The 22,668-nt window shown below is 38.1% G+C and overlaps 2 protein-coding genes across 7 annotated transcripts in view; one reads left to right on the top strand and one right to left on the bottom strand.

Moving 5' to 3' along the window:
• The window catches only part of PLGRKT (plasminogen receptor with a C-terminal lysine), a 278,175-nt gene that overhangs the window by 92,592 nt on the left and 162,915 nt on the right, over positions 1 to 22,668 (bottom strand). The gene's annotated exons all lie outside the window — the stretch shown is intronic.
• CD274 (CD274 molecule) lies at positions 1,486 to 22,489 on the top strand. 4 transcript variants are annotated; one of them, XM_002819813.6, is made up of 7 exons: positions 1,486 to 1,720; positions 8,039 to 8,104; positions 9,015 to 9,356; positions 14,824 to 15,111; positions 17,506 to 17,613; positions 18,777 to 18,836; positions 19,838 to 22,489. In XM_002819813.6, exons 2-7 carry the CDS (start codon positions 8,053 to 8,055, stop codon positions 19,858 to 19,860), a joined length of 873 nt encoding a protein of 290 aa, XP_002819859.3. In that variant the 5' UTR covers positions 1,486 to 1,720; positions 8,039 to 8,052; the 3' UTR covers positions 19,861 to 22,489. The 4 variants fall into 4 exon arrangements, with proteins under 4 accessions (XP_002819859.3, XP_054375941.2, XP_054375939.2 ...); XM_054519964.2 differs by having other exon boundaries at positions 1,687 to 1,720; positions 8,012 to 8,104; XM_054519966.2 differs by lacking the exons at positions 18,777 to 18,836; positions 19,838 to 22,489 and having other exon boundaries at positions 1,625 to 1,720; positions 14,824 to 14,958; positions 15,065 to 15,111; positions 17,506 to 17,591.

Here is a 22,668-nt window from a genome sequence, read left to right as displayed (position 1 = left end):
TACTTGGTAAATTATTTGCCCAAGCTAACTCAGCTAGTTAGTGGTAGATGGCTCTAAAGCCAGTTTTTTGTTTTGTTTTGTTTTGTTTTTTGCAGACCTCAAGAGTCATGATGAACTAGCAGATCATAAAGTTTATACCCTGGGTCTTGACCATTTTTAGAAAAATAAAACATTAAATGAAAATATCAGAGGGCATTGCAGATAGTAGGTCTAAGTATTTTTTCATGAAACTTGTTTGTACATGTGTGTGTTATACACAGACTATACATATGCAGTACCTGTAAACTGTATTGCCACATAATGTCTATATTTTCCTAGAGGTCATAGTCACCAAAGTTGGGAAGTCACCCAACTTTGGGAACTTTGGGAAGTCACCCAAACTCACAGTCACCAAAATTGCTCTATTCTACTATGTGACCTCAAAAGTGATTTGAAAGAAGGAACATCTGAGCTGGGCCCAAACCCTATTGCAATTTTATTGAGGCCAAAGAGAACTCCACACTCCTGCCAAATCAAGGTAGTGTCAGCCTCAATAATTTCCAAGATAAAAATAAAAATCTGTGATACGATCAGAATGTGAAAATTCTTATTTGGGAAGCAAATGTCATAACCAATGCAAGGGCTATCTCAATATTCATTCATTATGCAGTATTTTGAACTGCAGTTGAAATGAATAAGAAGGAAAGGCAAACAATGAAGAGTTCAATTTCTCAATTTAGAAAAAGACAAAAAAAAGAAAAGGGATCACACAGGCACGGTGGCTCAAGCCTGTAATATCAGCACTTTGGCGGATCACTTGAGGTCAAGGAGTTCGAGAAAAGGGAGCACCTAGAAGTTCAGGGCGGGGTAATACTTAAGTAAATTATGACACCATCGTCTGTCATCTTGGGCCCATTCACTAACCCAAAGTTTTCAAAAGGGCTTTCTTAACCCTCACCTAGAATAGGCTTCCCCAGCCTTAATCCTTAGGGTGGCAGAATAGCAGGGACCCCGAACATTCTTAAAAGATGTAGCTCGGGATGGGAAGTTCTTTTAATGACAAAGCAAATGAAGTTTCATTATGTCGAGGAACTTTGAGGAAGTCACAGAATCCACGATTTAAAAATATATTTCCTATTATACACCCATACACACACACACACCTACTTTCTAGAATAAAAACCAAAGCCATATGGGTCTGCTGTTGACTTTTCACATGTTGTAGAGTTATATCAAGTTATGTCAAGATGTTCAGTCACCTTGAAGAGGCTTTTATCAGAAAGGGGGAAACCTCTCTGATAAAGGTTAAGAGGTAACCTTAAGCTGTTACCCCTCTGAAGGTAAAATCAAGGTGCGTTCAGATGTTGGCTTGTTGTAAATTTCCTTTTATATTAATAACATACTAAATGTGGATTCGTTTTAATCTTGGAAGCTCTTCCCGGTGAAAATCTCATTTACAAGAAAACTGGACTGACATGTTTCACTTTCTGTTTCATTTCTATACGTAGCTTTATTCCTAGGACACCAACACTAGCTACCCCAATTGAAAGCTTCCACCGATTTCACTGAAGGTCAGGAAAGTCCAACGCCCGGCAAACTGGATTTGCTGCCTTGGGCAGAGGTGGGCGGGACCCCGCCTCCGGGCCTGGCGCAACGTTGAGCAGCTGGCGCGCGCCGCGCAGCCCCAGTCCTGCGCAGCTTCCCGAGGCTCCGCACCAGCCGCGCTTCTCTCCGCCTGCAGGTAGGGAGCGTTGTTCCTCCGCAGGTGCCCACGGCCCAGCATCTCTGGCTAGCTCGCTGGGCACCTTGGACGGAGGGTCTCTACACCCTTTCTTTGGGATGGAGAGAGAAGAAGGGAAAGGGAACGCCATGGTCTAGGGGGCAGTAGAGCCAATTACCTGTTGGGGTTAATAAGAACAGGCAATGCATCTGGCCTTCCTCCAGACGCGATTCAGTTTTGCTCTAAAAATAATTTATACCTCTAAAAATAAATAAGATAGGTAGTATAGGATACGTAGTCATTCTTATGCGACTGTGTGTTCAGAATATAGCTCTGATGCTAGGCTGGAGGTCTGGACACGGGTCCCAGCTCACCGTCAGCTGCTTGCTAGTAACATGACTTGTGTAAGTTATCCCAGCTGCAGCATCTAAGTAAGTCTCTTCCTGCGCTAAGCAGGTCCAGGACCCCTGAACGGAATTTATTTGCTCTGTCCATTCTGAGAACCCAAAGGAGTCCCAAAAGAGGAATGGAGGAGCCTAAGAATAAAAATAGTATAATAAAACATTTCTTAGACACATTGACCTTGGCCTATGTCAAAGTTCAGTCTGGGTTTGTCTTATAACACAAGGAGTAAAAGTACCATTGTTCTACCTCTTTTTTTAATATTTGAAAAAAATTTACTGTGGATGCTTTTCTATGAATTAAATAACCTTCTAAAAAATGTTTTTATTGCTGCATTCGATTAGGTTGGGTAACTAAATGAAATTAATTCCTCACTGTTGGGTATAAAGGTTATTTACAGTGGTTCTGTCTTAGCCATTCACTGACCATCATTGCATATATGTCTCTGGAATATTGCTGATCGTTTCCTTCAAGTAAACTTAGAAGTGTAACTACTTAGTCAAAGAGCCTGAATATTTTAAAGGCCTTTTGAAGAAAACTGAAAATGCTTTCCAGAAAGGATGTATCAGTTGACAATGATGGTCGTCAACAGTATTTAAGGAGAACTATGATACTCTGAAGAAAAACTTAGCCTTTCTCAGTAAAAGCAGGTAGGCAGAGGCCACACGACAGCAGTTAGAGTGTGGTCTTCAAGGAAGTCACAGAAATACTGTGGGGAATTGAAACTCCGTGTGGAAAATGTACAAGAGTGTCTCAGTGTGACTGAGAAGGAGGTTGGGCATCGGGTTTCATCGAGTTTAATAAAGTTTGGTCACTTAGTAGAGGTTTAATAAATCAACTGTCTTAATCTTTGATCCTACTTAAGAATTTTTTTTTTTTTTTTGTAAAGATAGGGCTCTTGTTATGTTGCCCAGGCTGTTCTCGAACTCCTAGCCTCAGGCGATCCTCCCTCCTCAGGCTCCAGAAGTCCTGGGATTACTGGCGGGAGCCACCAGGCAGGCCTCTTGCTCCTACTTTTGAGAGAAGAAGTTTAACCGGTTTTTTTTGTCTTTTTTTTTTTTTTTTTTTTTGAGATAGAGTCTCACTCTGTTGCCCATGCTGGTGTGCAGTGGTGCAATCTCAGCTCACTGCAACCTCTGCCTCCCGGGTTCAAGTGATTCTCCCGTCTCAGCCTCCCAAGTAGCTGGGATTACAGGCACCTGCCACCACGCCCGGCTAATTTTTCTATTTTTAGTAGAAATGGGGTTTCACCATATTGGCCAGGCTGATCTCGAACTCCTGACCTCAGGTGATCCGCCTGCCTCGGCCTCCCAAAGTGCTGGGATTACAGGCGTGAGCCACTGCTCCTGGCTGCTTAACTTTTTCTCTATCTCTTCCTCCTACCCATCCTACCCTTGGAAGATAGAGAAGTAGTATTAGTTCCATAGTGTTATACTGGGCTTCCCCCAGGGACAAACCCACTTCCCCAACCTGAATGAGCCATCACTTCTTCCCCAGTTTACATTTCATTGCTCTTTAAATGTCTCCATTCGGATATGGAAATTCACATATGGTCATAATTCTTACCTGAAGATGTCAGTCTTCTTCTCTTAGACCAACTGCCCTGATATGAGGTTTAGAGGTTAAAGAACATGTGTGTATTTACATGATCTTTGTATTCTGCCTTTTCGTCCCTCACTAATGACAGCTGCACCCCAAGGAAATGGAGCTGTGGAGGAGAGGGTTTGATGAGAAATTAAGTAAATATTGGATCTAATCCATCACCCTCCAGGAAACCTTTATTACTCCTAAAAATTTCAACCAAATTCATTAAAGGACAAGAACTCCACCAGAGTAGGCCATAAACATTGGCAAAATTAGTTGTAATCCATGACTAGATTTAATGTCCCTTTGTTTTATTCCCATATGGTTATAAGCTTTGCTTGGAATTAGGGGTATTTTAAGTTTTCTTCTGCCTAGTAAGTGAATTTGTGTTTACAATACAATAATTATAAAATATCACATTAATATTTTATAACTGTACAGTTAACTCTGGCCCAAAGAAAAGATAGTCCGATAGATGCTGCAGCCCCATTTTAGCAAACTTTGTGACCTCACAGGCCTGAATGCCATCGCTATTCCACATCTACAGGATAGACGGAAAGGAGAGAAATAAAAAATATATACCTAACCCTGACAAGAGGATGATGACTCATGTTATCTCACTTAACCTTTTTATCTTTTAACATGAAGGGCTCATATAGGTTGATAAGAAACCAGTGACATAAACAGACCAAAAAATGATCAGTTCTTTCAAATTAGCAAAAAAAAATAATATTTTTTAAACAATGGGTGAAAATACAGTGTAACAGTATCAATTATCAACATGTGTCGAGAACCAGAAAAATGTTCTTTTTCTTTGATCAGCAACACTATTTGAGGAAATCTATCCTCAGGGCCTAGCCTGGGGCCTGGCACACAGTAGGCACTCAACGAATATTTGCTGAACACACAAATACTTATGATATTTTAAAAATTGGCAACAATCTGATACCTAACAATAGAGGAATTAAATATTATGGAACTGTTAAATAAGATGCTTACGAATACCATGCAGTAAGATGGGCAATATTTATGTCATAAGCTTTAATGAAACCAATGGGTATTAAATGTATGATAAGGTTATAAATTACTTTTTAAAAGATTACAGAGAAAAAGATTGAAAGATACACACTGAAATGTTTTCTTCTCACAGTGGTGACAAGGTTTGTCAGCATTGGCACTGTTGACATTTTAGGCTGTATGTCTTTGCTGTGGGAGGCTGGTGTGTGCACTGCAGGGTGTTTGGCAGCACTCTTGGCCTCTGCCCCTAGATAGCAATAGCAATCCTCCCTCAACCAGCCCAATTTTGACAACCAAAAATGTTTCCAGGCATCACCAGATGCTCCCTGGGTGAGAGTGATGAAACAGTAGGGGATTTTCCCCTTCTTTTCTTATTTTGTGTAATTTCATTACATTACTTTAATAATAAAGAAAAAAACATAAAAAATAAACGAATGTTATTATTCTACCTCAGTTTGGATGTTTGGACTCCATTTTGGGGTTCTTTCCATTATATCACTTGGTCTGCTAAACATTCTACGGTTTGGCAAGGTGAAGTGATTCATGAAATTTTGTTTTTATTTTTTTCCTGATACTAAAAGTAAAACATTCATTCACTTGAAAATTTGGACACAGAACACACAAAAAAATCCATAATCTCATCTCTCTTTTTCTGTCTTTTCCTTCCTTTTTTCCCTTTAAAAACAATAAAGAGTGAAAACCTACCTGTTCTCCCTCTAATTTAATTCCTAAATATAATCACTGTCAATATCTTGGACATTTCCTGTGTCTAAACACACACACACACTTTTTTTTTTCAGCAAAAGTGAATTTCTGCTACATGTAGTGTTCTGCAACTTACTTCCTATGTGTTTACAAAATCAGTACATTTACATATGCTGAATTCAGTCCTTAATGGTATTATATTTTGTGAATATAGCAAAATGTATTTAACCACTTAGACAATCTAGGATATTCTCAGTTTGCTGTTATGAGCAATGCTCTTCCTTTACATATACGGACATATATATATATATATATATATATATATACACACACATATATATATACACATATATATACACACACATATATATATATATATGTCTGTGTGTTTTTGTTTTAGTAGGATAGGTTTCTAGGAGAGGGTGAAAGGTCGTATGACATCCACATTTACGATTGTAATAGGAAGTATCAAAGTGCCCCCTAAAAAAAAAAATTCCTCCCATTAGTGGGTAAGAAAGCCTATTTGTTCATATCTTCACAAACACTAAATATTAAAAATATTTACAATTGTGGTCAAGCTAATAAGTGAAAATGGTATTTCATATCTTATATTTTTTATTGTGAGATTGAACATCTTTCCTATGTTTACATGTCACCTGTATTTCTTATTCTCTGAACTATATGTTATGACCTTTCACTTATTTTCCTCATGAGTTATGTGTAGTTTGTATAGTTGTCTTATTGATTGTTAGGAGCTATTTATATATTAGGAACATTAATCTCCTGTCATATATATGTGGCATTGATTAGTTGATCATTTGTGAGTTCATGTCTGTATACAAAGATTGGAGAGGCACTAAGAGGGAAAACTTACCTCTTTCTTATCAAAGTTTGTAAATATATGTATAACAGAAGAGGGAGAAAATATTAATAAATGCACAGATTGGCTGAAATAGAGTATAAGTCTTTTACTCCCCTACTTCAACATAAACTGCAAAAGGAGAGTGACTTTTCTTTCATGCTGACTTCCGTATTCCTCATGCTTAAAATAGTGCCTAGCATAGAGGAGGCGCTCAATCAGTGTTTGCTAAATGAAATAATTAGTAACATTTCAAGCAGGATGACTAAATGAAGAATAGAATCTAGGCAGATACTCTGGAAGAGTGGCTGTGAGTCATTCATATCTTAGTATGAATTAGTCAAATCCAACTCTCTCCCCTTCCCACTCCCCACTGTTAGTAGAAGAATCTGTTTATTGAGAGAATAGATTTATAATTTAGAATAAATGAGAGGGGCAGAAGAGGAGATTTTGAAGGATGGCACCTGAAGGAGGACTAGCATGGCTGAGATAGTGAAGTGGAAGTCTTGAATAGCTAAAGGGTAAGATGAAAGTATTTAGCTGTAGGGGGAAAAAGCATTGACAGGTTGGAAAAGTAAAAGTCAGACTCTCCTTGCTTTGAAATTTTGTACAGGGCAGGTTCTACTAGGTATGTTACAATGCAGAAAAAACATGAAATAATTGAGAGGAATTTGGTGCCATATTATCTTCTTGGCTTCTTTTTATTTTATTTTATTTTTTATTATTATACTTTAGGTTTTATGGTACATGTGCGCAACGTGCAGGTAAGTTACATATGTATACATGTGTCATGCTGGTGCGCTGCACCCACTAACTCGTCATCTAGCATTAGGTATATCTCCCAATGCTATCCCTCCCCCCTCCCCCCACCCCCCAACAGTCCCCGAAGTGTGATGTTCCCCTTCCTGTGTCCATGTGTTCTCATTGTTCAATTCCCACCTATGAGTGAGAATATGCGGTGTTTGGTTTTTTGTTCTTGCGATAGTTTACTGAGAATGATGATTTCCAATTTCATCCATGTCCCTACAAAGGACATGAACTCATCATTTTTTATGGCTGCATAGTATTCCATGGTGTATATGTGCCACATTTTCTTAATCCAGTCTATCATTGTTGGACATTTGGGTTGGTTCCAAGTCTTTGCTATTGTGAATAATGCGGCAATAAACATACGTGTGCATGTGTCTTTATAGCAGCATGATTTATAGTCCTTTGGGTATATACCCAGTAATGGGATGGCTGGGTCAAATGGAATTTCTAGTTCTAGATCCCTGAGGAATCGCCACACTGACTTCCACAATGGTTGAACTAGTTTACAGTCCCACCAACAGTGTTAAAGTGTTCCTATTTCTCCGCATCCTCTCCAGCACCTGTTGTTTCCTGACTTTTTAATGATTGCCATTCTAACTGGTGTGAGATGATATCTCATTGTGGTTTTGATTTGCATTTCTCTGATGGCCAGTGATGGTGAGCATTTTTTCATGTGTTTTTTGGCTGCTTTTGAGTGGGCAGATTTTTTTCAGGGGCTGTAACTATAATAAATTTGAAACTTCTCATCTTTTAGTAACTTTTTTCACTTAAGTTTATGTGGCTGTGGGCGATGGAATGAAGATATTGAACTTCCAATTCCCTGTTGGGTTTCCACAATTACAAGTCAATTACGACTGGTTATTAGAAGACTATTTCAATTAGAACCACCAAGTCCCATATTGTCATATTGTATGTTTAATTATTAAGTGAAGCAGTCTTCTTTTTGTGTTTTCCATAATTAGGGCATTCCAGAAAGATGAGGATATTTGCTGTCCTTATATTCACGACCTACTGGCATTTGCTGAACGGTAAGACACCAAATCTCCTTCCATTAGGTTCTATATTTTAAATATTTTAACCATGAGTTTAAAACTAAAATGATAATTTAAAATGCATGCAATTTTCTTATAGAGAGAACATTCTATTCTTTCTTCTACTTTACACAATGACAAAGTCTTCCTTCTACTTTACACAATGATAAAGTTACCTGTGATATTTTGTAAAAATATAGAGAATATAGACAAATTGAAAGACACAAAATAATCTATTACCCATTTCCCAGGGTTAACTACTGAAAATATCTGGGGAAATGGCCTGTATGTATACATTTATTTGTTTGCTTTCAACAAGGCCAAGATCTTTTGATCTTTCAACCTTGGTTGCTCTGTGACATGCCTTTCCTGATGAGGATACTCTAAGGAAGAATTGTAGGATACATGGAAAATGTCAGAGTAACACAGTACTGGCATCACCCTGCAGTCTTTCCTGAACTCCATACCAATGTACTTCTTGCCAGAAAACTGATCAAAAGTTTAGGGAAGTAAAAAGAGATGACTGTTAGAATCTACCATTCCCTCTATGTAGGAAGCAAATAGGTGTCCTGTCAAAGGACATTCTGGGGATGTCTACATGAAACCAAGTCTCCCTGGTTGTAAGGACTCCATCTCCATATAATATTTATACAGTAATATATGTTTATAAATTGTGGGGGCAACTCGTTTAGCTAATTTTATTATTCTGCTATTGGGACACTGGGTCTCGGCATGAGATATAGTGTCCCAAAACATATTTCAAGCCCATTGGATAAAACATGTATTTAGCAAGTTCTTAAATATAATGATAACATAACCGATAAAGTGATTTATAAACACTGTGCCAATTTTGTAAATGTTTCGAGGAATTTTCCCTTTTCTGAAGATTGTCCTTCTTTCTTTTTAGCATTTACTGTCACGGTTCCCAAGGACCTATATGTGGTAGAGTATGGCAGCAATATGACAATTGAATGCAAATTCCCAGTAGAAAAACAATTAGACCTGGCTGCACTAATTGTCTATTGGGAAATGGAGGATAAGAACATTATTCAATTTGTGCATGGAGAGGAAGACCTGAAGGTTCAGCATAGTAGCTACAGACAGAGGGCCCGGCTGTTGAAGGACCAGCTCTCCCTGGGAAATGCTGCACTTCAGATCACAGATGTGAAATTGCAGGATGCAGGGGTTTACCGCTGCATGATCAGCTATGGTGGTGCTGACTACAAGCGAATTACTGTGAAAGTCAATGGTAAGAATTATTATAGAGGAGAGGCCTGATCTTTATTGAAAACATATTCCAAGTGTTGAAGACTTTTCATTCTTGTAAGTCCATACTTATCTTCAAACAGAACAGCATAGTCTGTTCATTCATTCATTCAATTCATGAATTCATTCACATAATTATCCAATTAGCATTTCTTGAGCACCTATTTGATAGTCACTGGAAATCCAGAGACAAACAACACAGAGCCATGTTCTACAGTATGTACAGTTTTCCAAAAATAATTCCTAGTCTTTACTTTTTTATTACAAATGGAATACATATACTTGCAAATAATTCAGATACTATGGAAGAGATCAAATGAATTGCAAAAGTGTCCCTCCTCCCTTCACCACTATTTCCCATGGCATGCAAAGAGAGTAACCATTATTTGTGTGTCCCTCCAGAAATTTTTTTATTCAACTGCTATTTTTTTATCTTATTAGGTCTGTCAGTTTTCCTTTTTTGAGCCTCTCTATATCAAATGCAAATAAATATATTCAGAACAAACCCCACTGTAAGGTTCACATTCAAAAAGACTTGAAGTCACCCTATGAAGACAAAAAATAATCATATTAAGTGTAAAAGAACCTATTCTTCCAGTACAGTATAAGCTATACTCACTGGGCATATATTCATCTTGAAAATCTATACTGATGTTGTCTTGGAGAATTGAAGAGGAACTAAGAGTGTCAATTCCTCGGTATTGACCCACAGTTATGTTATCAGGTCACTTGAGTTCAAAGTTCTGTGTTGGCACTAGCTAAGTAAAGGAAAACACCTCTGCTTTCATTGTTGAGTTTCATAGAATTGAGAGCTGAAAGGATCCCAGGCAGGAGCAGCTAATCCAAACTCCCACAAAGAACAAAAATCCCCCAAAGGATCTTCTGTTCATGTATTTCCTGCAATGGCATCCCTGTCGTATCCCACAATGGCATCCCTGCCATTTGGACTCCCCTTCCATATCCTGTTGAAATTACTCCCTAATAGTAAGCTGAAATCTGCCCCTCTAGTTGTAGTTTTGGGATTATTTCATTTACATGAAGACCTTTTAATATTTGACTAGAATTAAATCATCTCCCCTTGGTCTTTCCATTCCTGGGCTACCTACCATCAATCTGAGGGCTAACAATACAAGTAGAAAAAGTTTACATTTGTCACTGATCACTGATCAATTATTAATCAATGATCACTGATAACTATAAACTCAAAAACAAAATAATGTGGGATTAAGAGAAATGTATCAGTTTTATGTTGTATTTCTGGTCCCTGATTCTGGCTCAGGTAATGCCACTATTGTCAAGAAGATATCACTTGTAAAGTAGATTTAATTTTCATTATATTTTACCATATGCTTCTCCATTCACAACATCTCTTGAGATGTTGTGGTTTATACTTTCAGTTTTTCTCCAGTCTATCAGCAAATATCAGGCATCTACTGTGTTCCAAGATATTAAAGAAATCATTATGACTTAGCCTCATCAACAGCATTGCTAGATCTGGGATGGAAAGGAAGAGTATAATCCTGGCAGTCAGGAAGAAGGCAGCATAAAGTATAAGTTTCTGCTTCCAAAGAAGGTCTCTCATCAGCCTGTAGGGAGTGTGTAGGGAAGGGACAGCTGTCCTTGTAGTAGGGAAGGGTTTTATTCCGGTCATCTGGGCTCCATAATATCCCTTGTGTATCTGCAGTCTCCTTTGCCATGGATCAACACAATAGGAAATCTTCCGGCACTGATGGTTTTTCCAAGGGGGAGTTCTTCACGGAGCAAAGCAAATGACCAACCAGGTTTGAGGACCTGATTTGTTTGACAATTCCATCTTGTATTGTAAATTACTTAATTTGCATTCTAGTCCCAATCCATCTTGTCATTTGCATACAGTGGTTTTGGGATTGAGTTCAGCTATACCAAAAGTCTGAACCTTCTGCACTTAGAACAAGGCAACCACCAAGCTTCACTTGCACTGAGGCCATGTCTCCAATGGAAATGAGGTAGCTGGCTTGCAGGAGCTTTCCAACTCAGGGAAGTAGAACTCCTGAGTCACCTCCATATGCAAATGATTTCACAGTAATGCTGTTGAACTTCACTTCCCATCACAGCAAATGTGTGGTAACATAGCTTCCCCACAGGAGTTTACTCACCATGGGATTTTAAAGGTGAAACATTTCAAAACTGAAATTTGAAAGAATTTAGTTTTGGATTCACTCAATTATCACTGTCACTTTGGGTGTTATTGCACCTTTCATGTTTGTGAGTTTAAATGCCAGACTCTCAGGCCTCTAACTTTCAATTAAAAGTGTTTTTCTTTAATCGCTGAACCTAACAGCAGGGAAAACGAAATGTTCATTCAGACTTTCAGGACCTTCAATGAGATTAGGCAGCTGAAAGATCAAAGTGTTGCATAGTTGTCCCAATAAAGCTATTTGGATCATATGGACCGGATCAACTGCTGTCATTCCCCACCAACCCCATCTCTCCCCAAAATTCCCAGCCCTGTTTAAGTGTTCTCTGTAGCATTTATCTCTATCTAGTATATTGTGTAGCATATCATATCACACTTTTCTATTTTGTTTATTGTCTCTCTCCTCCTAGAATATAAACTCCACAAGCACAAAGATTTGGGCCTGTTTTATAATATTGTTGTATCCCCAGGGCTTGATGTACAGCAGAGTGGTGGTACGACAAGAGCACACAAAAAAATATTTGTTGAGTCAATGAATGAATGATTTCCTCAAATAGGATCAGCCTCAAATTTTGGAAACATGAACAGATTTAGATATGTGAAAATTCATTTCCAAGACTGTTCATCAGGAACTGTTAGCACCTTCTAAAGGGTACACTGAAGCAGCAGTAGTAAAAGGAGGAAGAGGAGCAGCTCTGCTACTACTACTATCGAGTACTACTACAATTAGCACTTGCTTATTCTGTGTGTTAGGCTCTGTACTGAACACGCTGCCTAAATTAGTTCATTTCCTCCTGGAAATGACTCTAGGGGGTAGGTGCTTCATCGTGTAAGATGAGTATTTTTCACATTTTACTGTGTCTGAAATCTGAGTGTGTCTTTCAATGATGGAATCTTTAATTCCATGATAAGTGGTATTATTCCCATTTTAAGGATGAGGAAACTGAGGTCCAAAGAAATTAAGTAATTTGCCCAAATTCACCCAGCCTAGTAAATGATAAAGCTAATTCTAAATCCAAGCAGATTAGCTCTGAAGTCTGGGCCCTTAATAACCACTTTTTATTGCCTATATTTGTACCTCTGGTGTATGTATCAAGTTATATGTTAACTTCAAAACTATCATGACCTTTTCTTGGTTTTGATTGTCCAACATTAGTATAGTGTTCTAGATCTAGTAAACCAGGGGTCTGCAAAAAATTTTGATTACTCACCTCATCTGTAAAACATTTTAAACTTGTGTGTTTGTGCATGCACATTTGTATGTAATTATAAAAAATTACTTTCTGTTAATATATAGGTTGTACTATAAGAAATGGCCATTTTTGAAGAGCAAAAAAAGGTTGAATATTACCAGTTACATCTGGTTCAACCTAATAGACATTTGTACAAAAATAGACATTTTAAGAGGTTGAAATAAAAATTTAATAAATAATATTTTCAATTTTTACTAATTGTGATGCTTCACTATCATTAGCTAATATGTCAAGGCATAATATACCTTAGGGTGAAATTTATCATTAACAAAGGTGGATGGTGTCAATAATCTTGAGGTTTGTGTTTTTTTATATAACACTGTGAGGCCTAATTAAGTACTTACTGTTTACCACTACCTCATACAGTGGCCGATAAAAAGTGTCACTTCTGCTGTTTCCTCTGGGTTGTGCTTGAATTATTAGTATTATCTTCAATCCTCAGTTTCTTTGTGGGAAACTTTTTAATTAGTTGTTTAATTTTGTAAGATGGTTAGTTTAGTCAAAATTAGATAAGAGAATTTGAAAATCCATAACTACCCCAAAGCAACCCACGCATAAGAACTATTATTTTTGTGTTTTGAAATCATAATTTTATTGATTTCCAGTGTTTCCACTGGTAGTGGTTTCATTGATATAAGAGTACCAAAATATCACTCATTATTTATTTCAGTTTCATTTGATCCTAGCTGTTTTGTATTAACTCTCTGGGAAGAAATTACCTCACAAATCTATTGCTGTCCTTGGTAAAGGAATGGAGAGTTAAGGCTCTAGATCATTAGTGGTTACACTATAGTATTAGGAGTAAAAAAAAGATTATACCAACAAAATAAGAACATGTTAATGTACTTGTAATGAATAAACATGAATAAAGCTCTTATGCTATACAGATGCACTAAACAATCTACTAGAATTGTCAGCAAACTACATATCTTAATCATAAAAGGGTCCCAAACCAATGATCTAAAATTGAATCAAACTTTCTTCCTTGAGCATAATTACTTAAATGATTTATTAAAATAGCCAGCATTTAAAAGCTTAAAACATAAGTATCATAATGTGGCATCCTAGATAGCATCCCAGAACAGAAAAAGGATATTAGGGAAAAACTGGAGGAATGGAATAAATTATGCAGTTTAGTTATTAATAATGTACTAATGTCCTTAGTTATGACGATTGTACCATGGTAATGTAAGATACTAACAATAGGGGAAACTGGGTAAGGAGTATACAGTAACTCTATACTATCTTTGCAACTTTTTTGTAAATGTAAAACTTCTAAAATAAAGAACAAATTTAAACATTAAAAAGTATCACCAGGAACATGTATCGCTGTTTACCGATGAAATACTATGTATTTTCATATCTAATTTCTGATCATTGACTTCAAATCAGAAAAGTGAATGACACATCAAAATCAGGTTTTCTGTTTACTAAATAAAGTCTAAGAAAAGAAAACATACCAGCTGGAGAGATTCATGTTTATAAAGACAGATTTATAACAACAAAAATAAAATATCCAAGAATAAATTTAAGAAGAAATGGGGCCCTATGTAAAAAGTATAGCACTTTACTGAGAAACATATGAAAACCTGAATAAATGGAGAGGGATATTTTGTATTTGAATAGAAAGACTGCTGGTTTAAAGATAATTCTCCTTAAATTATTTTTTTGTAGAAATTTAAGGGGTACAAGAGCAGTTTTGTCACATGGATGTATTACCTAGTGGTGAAGTCTGGGGTTTTAGTGTAAATTAATCTTTACATTTTGTTTGAGCCCAATAAATGTACTAACATGATTTTTATAGCAAGATAGTCATTCCTATTAACCCAAACTTGTCCCAACTTTGAACTGAATTGAGGCAGAGCTAGCAGGTGTTCCCCACGGCTGAGGCATCTGAACATTAAGCGTATCCCTCTGAGAACCAGCCTGCATTGATACTCTTTCTAATGTGGACAGCATCAAGCTATATACATAGTTCTGTGCTCAGCAAAAGCCCTGACTTCTTTTTGTTTATGTCCTAGCCCCATACAACAAGATCAACCAAAGAATTTTGGTTGTGGATCCAGTCACCTCTGAACATGAACTAACATGTCAGGCTGAGGGCTACCCCAAAGCCGAAGTCATCTGGACAAGCAGTGACCATCAAGTACTGAGTGGTAAGACCACCACCACCAATTCCAAGAGAGAGGAGAAGCTTTTCAATGTGACCAGCACACTGAGAATCAACACAACAACTAATGAGATTTTCTACTGCACTTTTAGGAGATTAGATCCTGAGGAAAACCATACAGCTGAATTGGTCATCCCAGGTAATATTCTGAATGTGTCCATTAAAATATGTCTAACACTGTCCCCTAGCACCTAGCATGATGTCTGCCTATCATAGTCATTCAGTGATTGTTGAATAAATGAATGAATGAATAACACTATATTTACAAAGTGTATCCTAATTCCTCACCTCCATTCATCCAAACCATATTGTTACTTAATAAACATTCAGCAGATATTTATGGAATACATCTTTTGTTCTATGCATTGTAGTACTCATTGGATACACATAGAATAATAAGACTCAGTTCACACTCTTCAGGAAACAGATAAAAAACAAAGAAACAAACAAAAAACAGGCAATCCAACACCATGTGGGAAATGCTTTCATAGCCGGGAAACCTGGGGGAATACCTGAGAGGAATACTCAACTCAGGCCATGTTTCAGGAATCCAAATCCTGGCACATCAGAGCTGCTTCCCTCTTTCCAGGGTGGCAGGAAATAAATGGAACGTATTTTTCTATCTTATGCCAAACATGAGGGACCCTTTCTCCCCCGTGCCTCTCCCAAGGTAGTCTACAATATTTCAACTCTAGCAGTCTGCTTAGTACACAGAACATGAGGCTGTGTGTCCCTGGGCAAATTACTAGACTTCTGTGTGCTTCACTTTCCCTGTAGGATTATAATCTACTGAGCAAGGTTATTGTAGGGGTCAAATTAGCAACAGTGTATGAAAATGATTTGAGACCATTGCCTGCACAAATTCAACTATTTTTTTTTATCTCACTACTCTACAGAAGTAGGTAGGGTGGGAGACAGTCTGATGAGAGGCTCAGAATGTGAAAGAAAGTGAGGTGAGTGAGCATGATATTTAATATAAACACAAAGATATTCTGAGAAGAGCTTCTCACTGCCCCCTCCTCCAATACATGTTGATAGGAAAATGCCACGTACTTCAGCGAAAACAACTGAAAAATTAGATAGAAAAGTCAATCAATAGGAAAAGATAATCCAGGATGGTGTTGTGAACAGAAAGAGGGGGAAAAAAGTTTAGAAAATGATGGGGATGCTCTTATTGGGGTATGAGTCCTCAGGTATTGAACTGGCTTTCAGTAAAAGCTAGATTAGTGGGTTCCTGCCATTTAAAAGGTGCTTTATGACAACTTACTTGTTGGGTGGCCTACCTAACTGCGCTGAGTCTGTTTCCTCATCTGTAAATTGGGGATTTTTTTTAAATACCTGGCATGCCTAACTCATAAAGTTGTTCTGAAACTGAAATAAAACATATATGAACAGGCATTGTAAACTGTAAGTTACGGAAAAAGCTGGCTGTTGTTGTGTCTTTAAAGTTTCACCTGGGTAGTCAAAGATGGATCATGGGTCTCAGTGGAGAGCTGAGCCAGGCAGGAGCTGACTAAAGGTGAGAGGTGGGAGTTAGCAGCCTCTGAACATCTGTGTGCCATGGGACCCCCTTTCTGAACATCTGTGTGCCATGGGACCCCCTTTCCTCCTGCATGGTACCCCAGACAAGGAGCCTAGTAAGAAATACTAATGGCTTGTTGTCCAGAGATGTTCAAACTGCAGAGAAAGATAAGACAACAAGCATTGGCCTCCAATCATGATGACAGATAGGAGGAGGTGGGAGCTCCTTAGCAGTGCTGGTTGGCCTTCCATGTTCTACTGTGGGCCATCTCTGCCATGTACTGTAGGCTACTAGCTTCTATATTAAAGAATGCAAGAGGGGCCAGGAGTGGAGGCTCATGCCTGTAATCTCAGCACTTTGGGAAGCCGAGGTGGGCAGATCACTTGAGGTCAGGAGTTTGTGACCAGCCTGGCCAACATGGTGAAACTCTGCCTCTACTAAAAATATAAAAATTAGCTGGGTGTGGTGGCGTGCACCTGTAATCCCAGCTACTCAGAAGACTGAGGCACAAGAATTGCTTGAACCTGGGAGACGGAAGTTGCAGTGAGCCAAGATTGCGCCACTGCACTCCACCCTGGGCAACAGAAAAAGACTCTGCCTCAAAAAAATAAAAAAGCAAGAGGAAGTGAAATAATCAAGGCCGCCATTTAATAGTGAGTAGCCACTCCATGTGGTACTGTGCTAAGCACATTATAAATATTAGCCTCACAAGAAATGTATTAGCATTTGTATTTTGTACACTGGTTAAGTATCTTGCCCAAGACCTCAAAACTGGTTAAGGGCAGCAGAATTTAGCCCCAGCACCACCTTTTCAAAGCCTGGGCTTCTCACACTTCTCCATGCTGTTCCCATTTTAACAGAGGTATCTTGCCATTCCAGCCACTCAAACTTTGGCATTTAAGAAAATTATCCTAAAGCTAAACTAAACTTCAAGGATGACTATTCTCCTGACCCCTTCCCATCAAAATTTTATCTTTAGTCAGTTTGTTTTTGTTTTGTTTTGTTTTTCAGAACTACCTCTGGCACATCCTCCAAATGAAAGGACTCACCTGGTAATTCTGGGAGCCATCTTATTATTCCTTGGTGTAGCACTGACATTCATCTTCTGTTTAAGAAAAGGTAGTATTTCCTTAATTGCAGTGGTCTCCACTGGGGATGAGGAAGGGGTGAGAATTGGATCATGGCTGCAAGGAAACCCGACTTAACCTCTGCAAGGTGGTGCAAAGGCATTCCACTGTTCAACAGCAATTATATTGAAGCTGAGTGGGATCACTGGGTGAAGATGAAGCGTAAGGGGTGAGGGGCAGGAGAATGGGTATGGATGGAGGTAGAAGACGCAGTGTCATACAGTTTTTTTCTATCATGAAAATAACCACAGACTTACAGAAGAGAAAGAGCTAAAATGCCTGTCATTTTCAGTTGCATTTTAGTCTTGCATTAGTTGCAACCAGCTGGTTTCCGGGCACCCTAAGTAATAAAAATAGTTCCTCTGTAGAACTGTAGTATTTTTACCATAGAGTATTTTGCAAAATTTTGGTAGAGGATGTTATATAATTTGCATGTGTTCATTTCTCCATTTACCTGTGGGAACAATTAAAATCCAGGAAAATGAGTATATTCAAATAATTTCCTCCCATTTAAGATGATTCAGAATAAATAATTCTCCCAATACTTAGAGAAGTATACCAAGAGATCCAGTGATGGTATAGAGTTGTCTGATGTTAAATAGGGAAGTAGAATATGGAAGGGGATTCCAATAGTCGTTGAAAAATTCCCCATAACCCCTTACATGGGGGAAAGTGGTGTTAACTGAGAGAGTAGAGATAAGCTGTTTCCAAAAATTATATTCTTAACAGGACTGAGATAGCCAGAATATAAGGATCAAGTTTCAATGACAGTAAGATCCTGAGATGGAGTTGATTTGCACAAAGAAATAATTGTTGCCAGCTTGCGTTTTGAATATTTCTCTGGAAAAAAAAGATTAGTTGGCAGTAGAAATGGATAGAAATCAATAGATATTAAGATACCTCAGAATTTGGTTCATCTCTGGGAAAAGATGAAAAATAAAAGTGTACACTCCTCAAGAAAATCTAGGATCAAAAGCATATGCCCTACACTATTGAATTAATTAACCTCATAAGTTGGGACCTGTGGAATAAGGATGTCCACCAGACTTCCTAGGGATTACAAATGTTTCATAGAACTTGAAATTTAAACTTGAGCCACTGTATGGGATGTAGAGCTGTGCTATATGGAAATAAAAATGATTTCTTTTTCTCAAGGGAGAATGATGGATGTGAAAAAATGTGGCATCCAAGATACAAACTCAAAGAAGCAAAGTGGTAAGAATATCAGAAGGAATTGGGAAGTAAAAGGCAAAGGAAACAAAAAGCTAAAGCAATAACAAACAGAAATCCATCAGTCATAATCTCCTCTCCTTTTAAAGAATGCTGGTTCCCCTTTGCCTCACAACTAATACAAGAACTCCTCCACCGTCTGAGAAGGTTTAGGAGCAGGAAAGGGGAAGGAGTCAGCTTCTCTTTGCTAATCTTCTGTTGCCCTGCACCCTAGCAGCTCCTTGCAGCAGGGGACAGGATGACTTAGGTGGATGGATAATTAATTGATTCTAAAATATTGTGTGTCAGTATTGTAATACTATGTTAATCGCACCATGCACGGTATCTCATTTAATCCCCCACCCCTTGCCATTACCAAAGAGAGAGAGAGAGAGAAATACTAGAATTATCCTCATTTTACAGTAGAGAAAACAGAGGGTCAAGAAGATAATGTACAGTGCCCAAGAACACACAGCTGATCACAAAAATCAAGCTTGGGGGCCATTAGCCTAACCACAGACCCTTACTCTTAACCCATCTGCTTCAATCCATTTTGCTACAAATGTTTACGTTTATAAGCAGGGCAGAAAAGCCTCATCCAGTTTATTGAACTAAGAAGAAAGTTATATTAAGGTTTCTAATTTTTTTAATGTAGTTAGAAACCAAACTTAACAATGAGCCCAAGTTTAAAGCAGTCTAATTAACTTGGACAAGCTCAGGCAAGTTTCATTCTGTGGCCCATAGCATCCTCTGTGTTGTAAAGCTAAGTAGCAAATGTTGTTTGGGTCATCCTGGGGGACAAGCCAACATAATTTGCTCAGCATTGAGGGGTTTTTCAGGATATCATGTAAGGATAATTGGGTACAAATATAACCTGCTGCTTTCTCTCATTTCAAATTTATCATTTATCATATCAGCAACTATGAGTTATGTTTTTTATTAGATTTCTTGTTACTTTTTCCCCAGACCGCTCCCCATGAAATTAATATACTATTATCACTCTCCAGATACACATTTGGAGGAGACGTAATCCAGCATTGGAACTTCTGATCTTCAAGCAGGGATTCTCAACCTGTGGTTTGGGGGTTCATCAGGGCTGAGCATGACGAGAGGAATGAATGGGCCCGTGGGATGCAGGCAATGTAGGACTTAAAAGGCCCAAGCACTGAAAATGGAACCTGGCGAAAGCAGAGGAGGAGAATGAAGAAAGATGGAGTCAAACAGGGAGCCTGGAGGGAGACCTTGATACTTTCAAATGCCTGAGGGGCTCATCGACGCATGTGACAGGGAGAAAGGATACTTCTGAACAAGGAGCCTCCAAGCAAATCATCCATTGCTCATCCTAGGAAAACGGGTTGAGAATCCCTAATTTGAGGGTCAGTTCCTGCAGAAGTGCCCTTTGCCTCCACTCAATGCCTCAATTTGTTTTCTGCGTGACTGAGCGTCCCAGTGTTGGAACGGGACAGTATTTATGTATGAGTTTTTCCTATTTATTTTGAGTCTGTGAGGTCTTCTTGTCATGTGAGTGTGGTTGTGAGTGATTTCTTTTGAAGATATATTGTAGTAGATGTTACAATTTTGTCGCCAAACTAAACTTGCTGCTTAATGATTTGCTCACATCTAGTAAAACATGGAGTATTTGTAAGGTGCTTGGTCTCCTCTATAACTACAAGTACACATTGGAAGCATAAAGATCAAACCGTTGGTTGCATAGGATGTCACCTTTATTTAATCCATTAATACTCTGGTTGTCCTAATCTTATTCTCAGACCTCAAGTGTCTGTGCAGTATCTGTTCCATTTAAATATCAGCTTTACAATTATGTGGTACCCTATACACATAATCTCATTTCATCGCTGTAAGCACCCTGTTGTGATAACCACTATTATTTTACCCATTGTACAACTGAGGAAGCAAACAGATTAAGTAAGTTGCCCAAACCAGTAAATAGCAGACCTCAGACTGCCACCCACTGTCCTTTTATAATACAATTTACAGCTATATTTTACTTTAAGCAATTCATTTATTCAAAAACCATTTATTAAGTGCCCTTGCAATATCAATCACTGTGCCAGGCATTGAATCTACAGATGTGAGCAAGACAAAGTACCTGTCCTCAAGGGGCTCATAGTATAATGAGGAGATTAACAAGAAAATGTATTATTACAATTTAGTCCAGTGTCATAGCATAAGGATGATGTGAGGAGAAAACCCAAGCAGTGTTGCCAAGAGGAGGAAATAGGCCAGTGTGGTCTGGGACAGTTGGATATACTTAAACATCTTAATAATCAAAGTAATTTTCATTTACAAAGAGAGGTCAGTACTTAAAATAACCCTGAAAAATAACACTGGAATTCCTTTTCTAGCATTATATTTATTCCTGATTTGCCTTTGCCATATAATGTAATGCTTGTTTATATAGTGTCTGGTATTGTTTAACAGTTCTGTCTTTTCTATTTAAATGCCATTAAATTTTAAATTTATACCTTTCCATGATTCAAAATTCAAAAGATCCCATGGGAGATGGTTGGAAAATCTCCACTTCATCCTCCAAGCCATTCAAGTTTCCTTTCCAGAAGCAACTGCTACTGCCTTTTATTTATATGTTCTTCTAAAGAAAGTCTACATTTGGAAATGTATGTTAAAAGCATGTATTTTTAAAATTTTTTTCCTAAATAGTAACACATTATATGTCTGCTGTGTACTTTGCTATTTTTATTTATTTTAGTGTTTCTTATATAGCAGATGGAATGAATTTGAAGTTCCCAGGGCTCAGGACCCATGCCTTCTTTGTTTCTAAGTTATCTTTCCCATAGCTTTTCATTATCTTTCATATGATTCAGTACATGTTAAATATGTGCTACATATACATTTAGACAACCAGCATTTGTAAAGTATTTGCTCTAGGACAGAGTTTGGATTTGTTTATGTTTGCTCAAAAGGAGACCCATGGGCTCTCCAGGGTGCACTGAGTCAATCTAGTCCTAAAAAGCAATCTTATGATTAACTCTGTATGACAGAATCATATCTGGAACTTTTGCTTTCTGCTTTCTGTCAATATAAACTTCACTTTGATGCTGTACTTGCAAGATCACATTTTCTTTCTGGAAATTCCGGCAGTGTACCTTGACTGCTAGCTACCCTGTGCCAGAAAAGCCTCATTCGTTGTGCTTGAACCCTTGAATGCCACCAGCTGTCATCACTACACAGCCCTCCTAAGAGGCTTCCTGGAGGTTTTGAGATTCAGATGCCCTGGGAGATCCCAGAGTTTCCTTTCCCTCTTGGCCATATTCTGGTGTCAATGACAAGGAATACCTTGGCTTTGCCACATGTCAAGGCTGAAGAAACAGTGTCTCCAACAGAGCTCCTTGTGTTATCTGTTTGTACATGTGCATTTGTACAGTAATTTGTGTGACAGTGTTCTTTGTGTGAATTACAGGCAAGAATTGTGGCTGAGCAAGGCACATAGTCTACTCAGTCTATTCCTAAGTCCTAACTCCTCCTTGTGGTGTTGGATTTGTAAGGCACTTTATCCCTTTTGTCTCATGTTTCATCATAAATGGCATAGGCAGAGATAATACCTAATTCTGCATTTGATTGTCATTTTTTGTACCTGCATTAATTTAATAAAATATTCTTATTTATTTTGTTACTTGGCACACCAGCATGTCCATTTTCTTGTTTATTTTGTGTTTCATAAAACGTTCAGTTTAACATCCCAGTGGAGAAAGTTACTTGGAATATTTGCAGCCTTCTTCCTAGTTGTTTTTTCATTGCTTATACAGCATGTTTTTATATAGCATGCTTTTGAATCCTGCACAGTGAAAAAAGTATCAAA

Source organism: Pongo abelii, chromosome 13 (assembly GCF_028885655.2).
Source record: "Pongo abelii isolate AG06213 chromosome 13, NHGRI_mPonAbe1-v2.0_pri, whole genome shotgun sequence".
In the NCBI taxonomy this organism is placed as follows: Eukaryota; Metazoa; Chordata; class Mammalia; order Primates; family Hominidae; genus Pongo; species Pongo abelii.
Note: the sequence above shows the minus strand (reverse complement) of the source record. Positions and strands in the feature narration are given on the sequence as shown.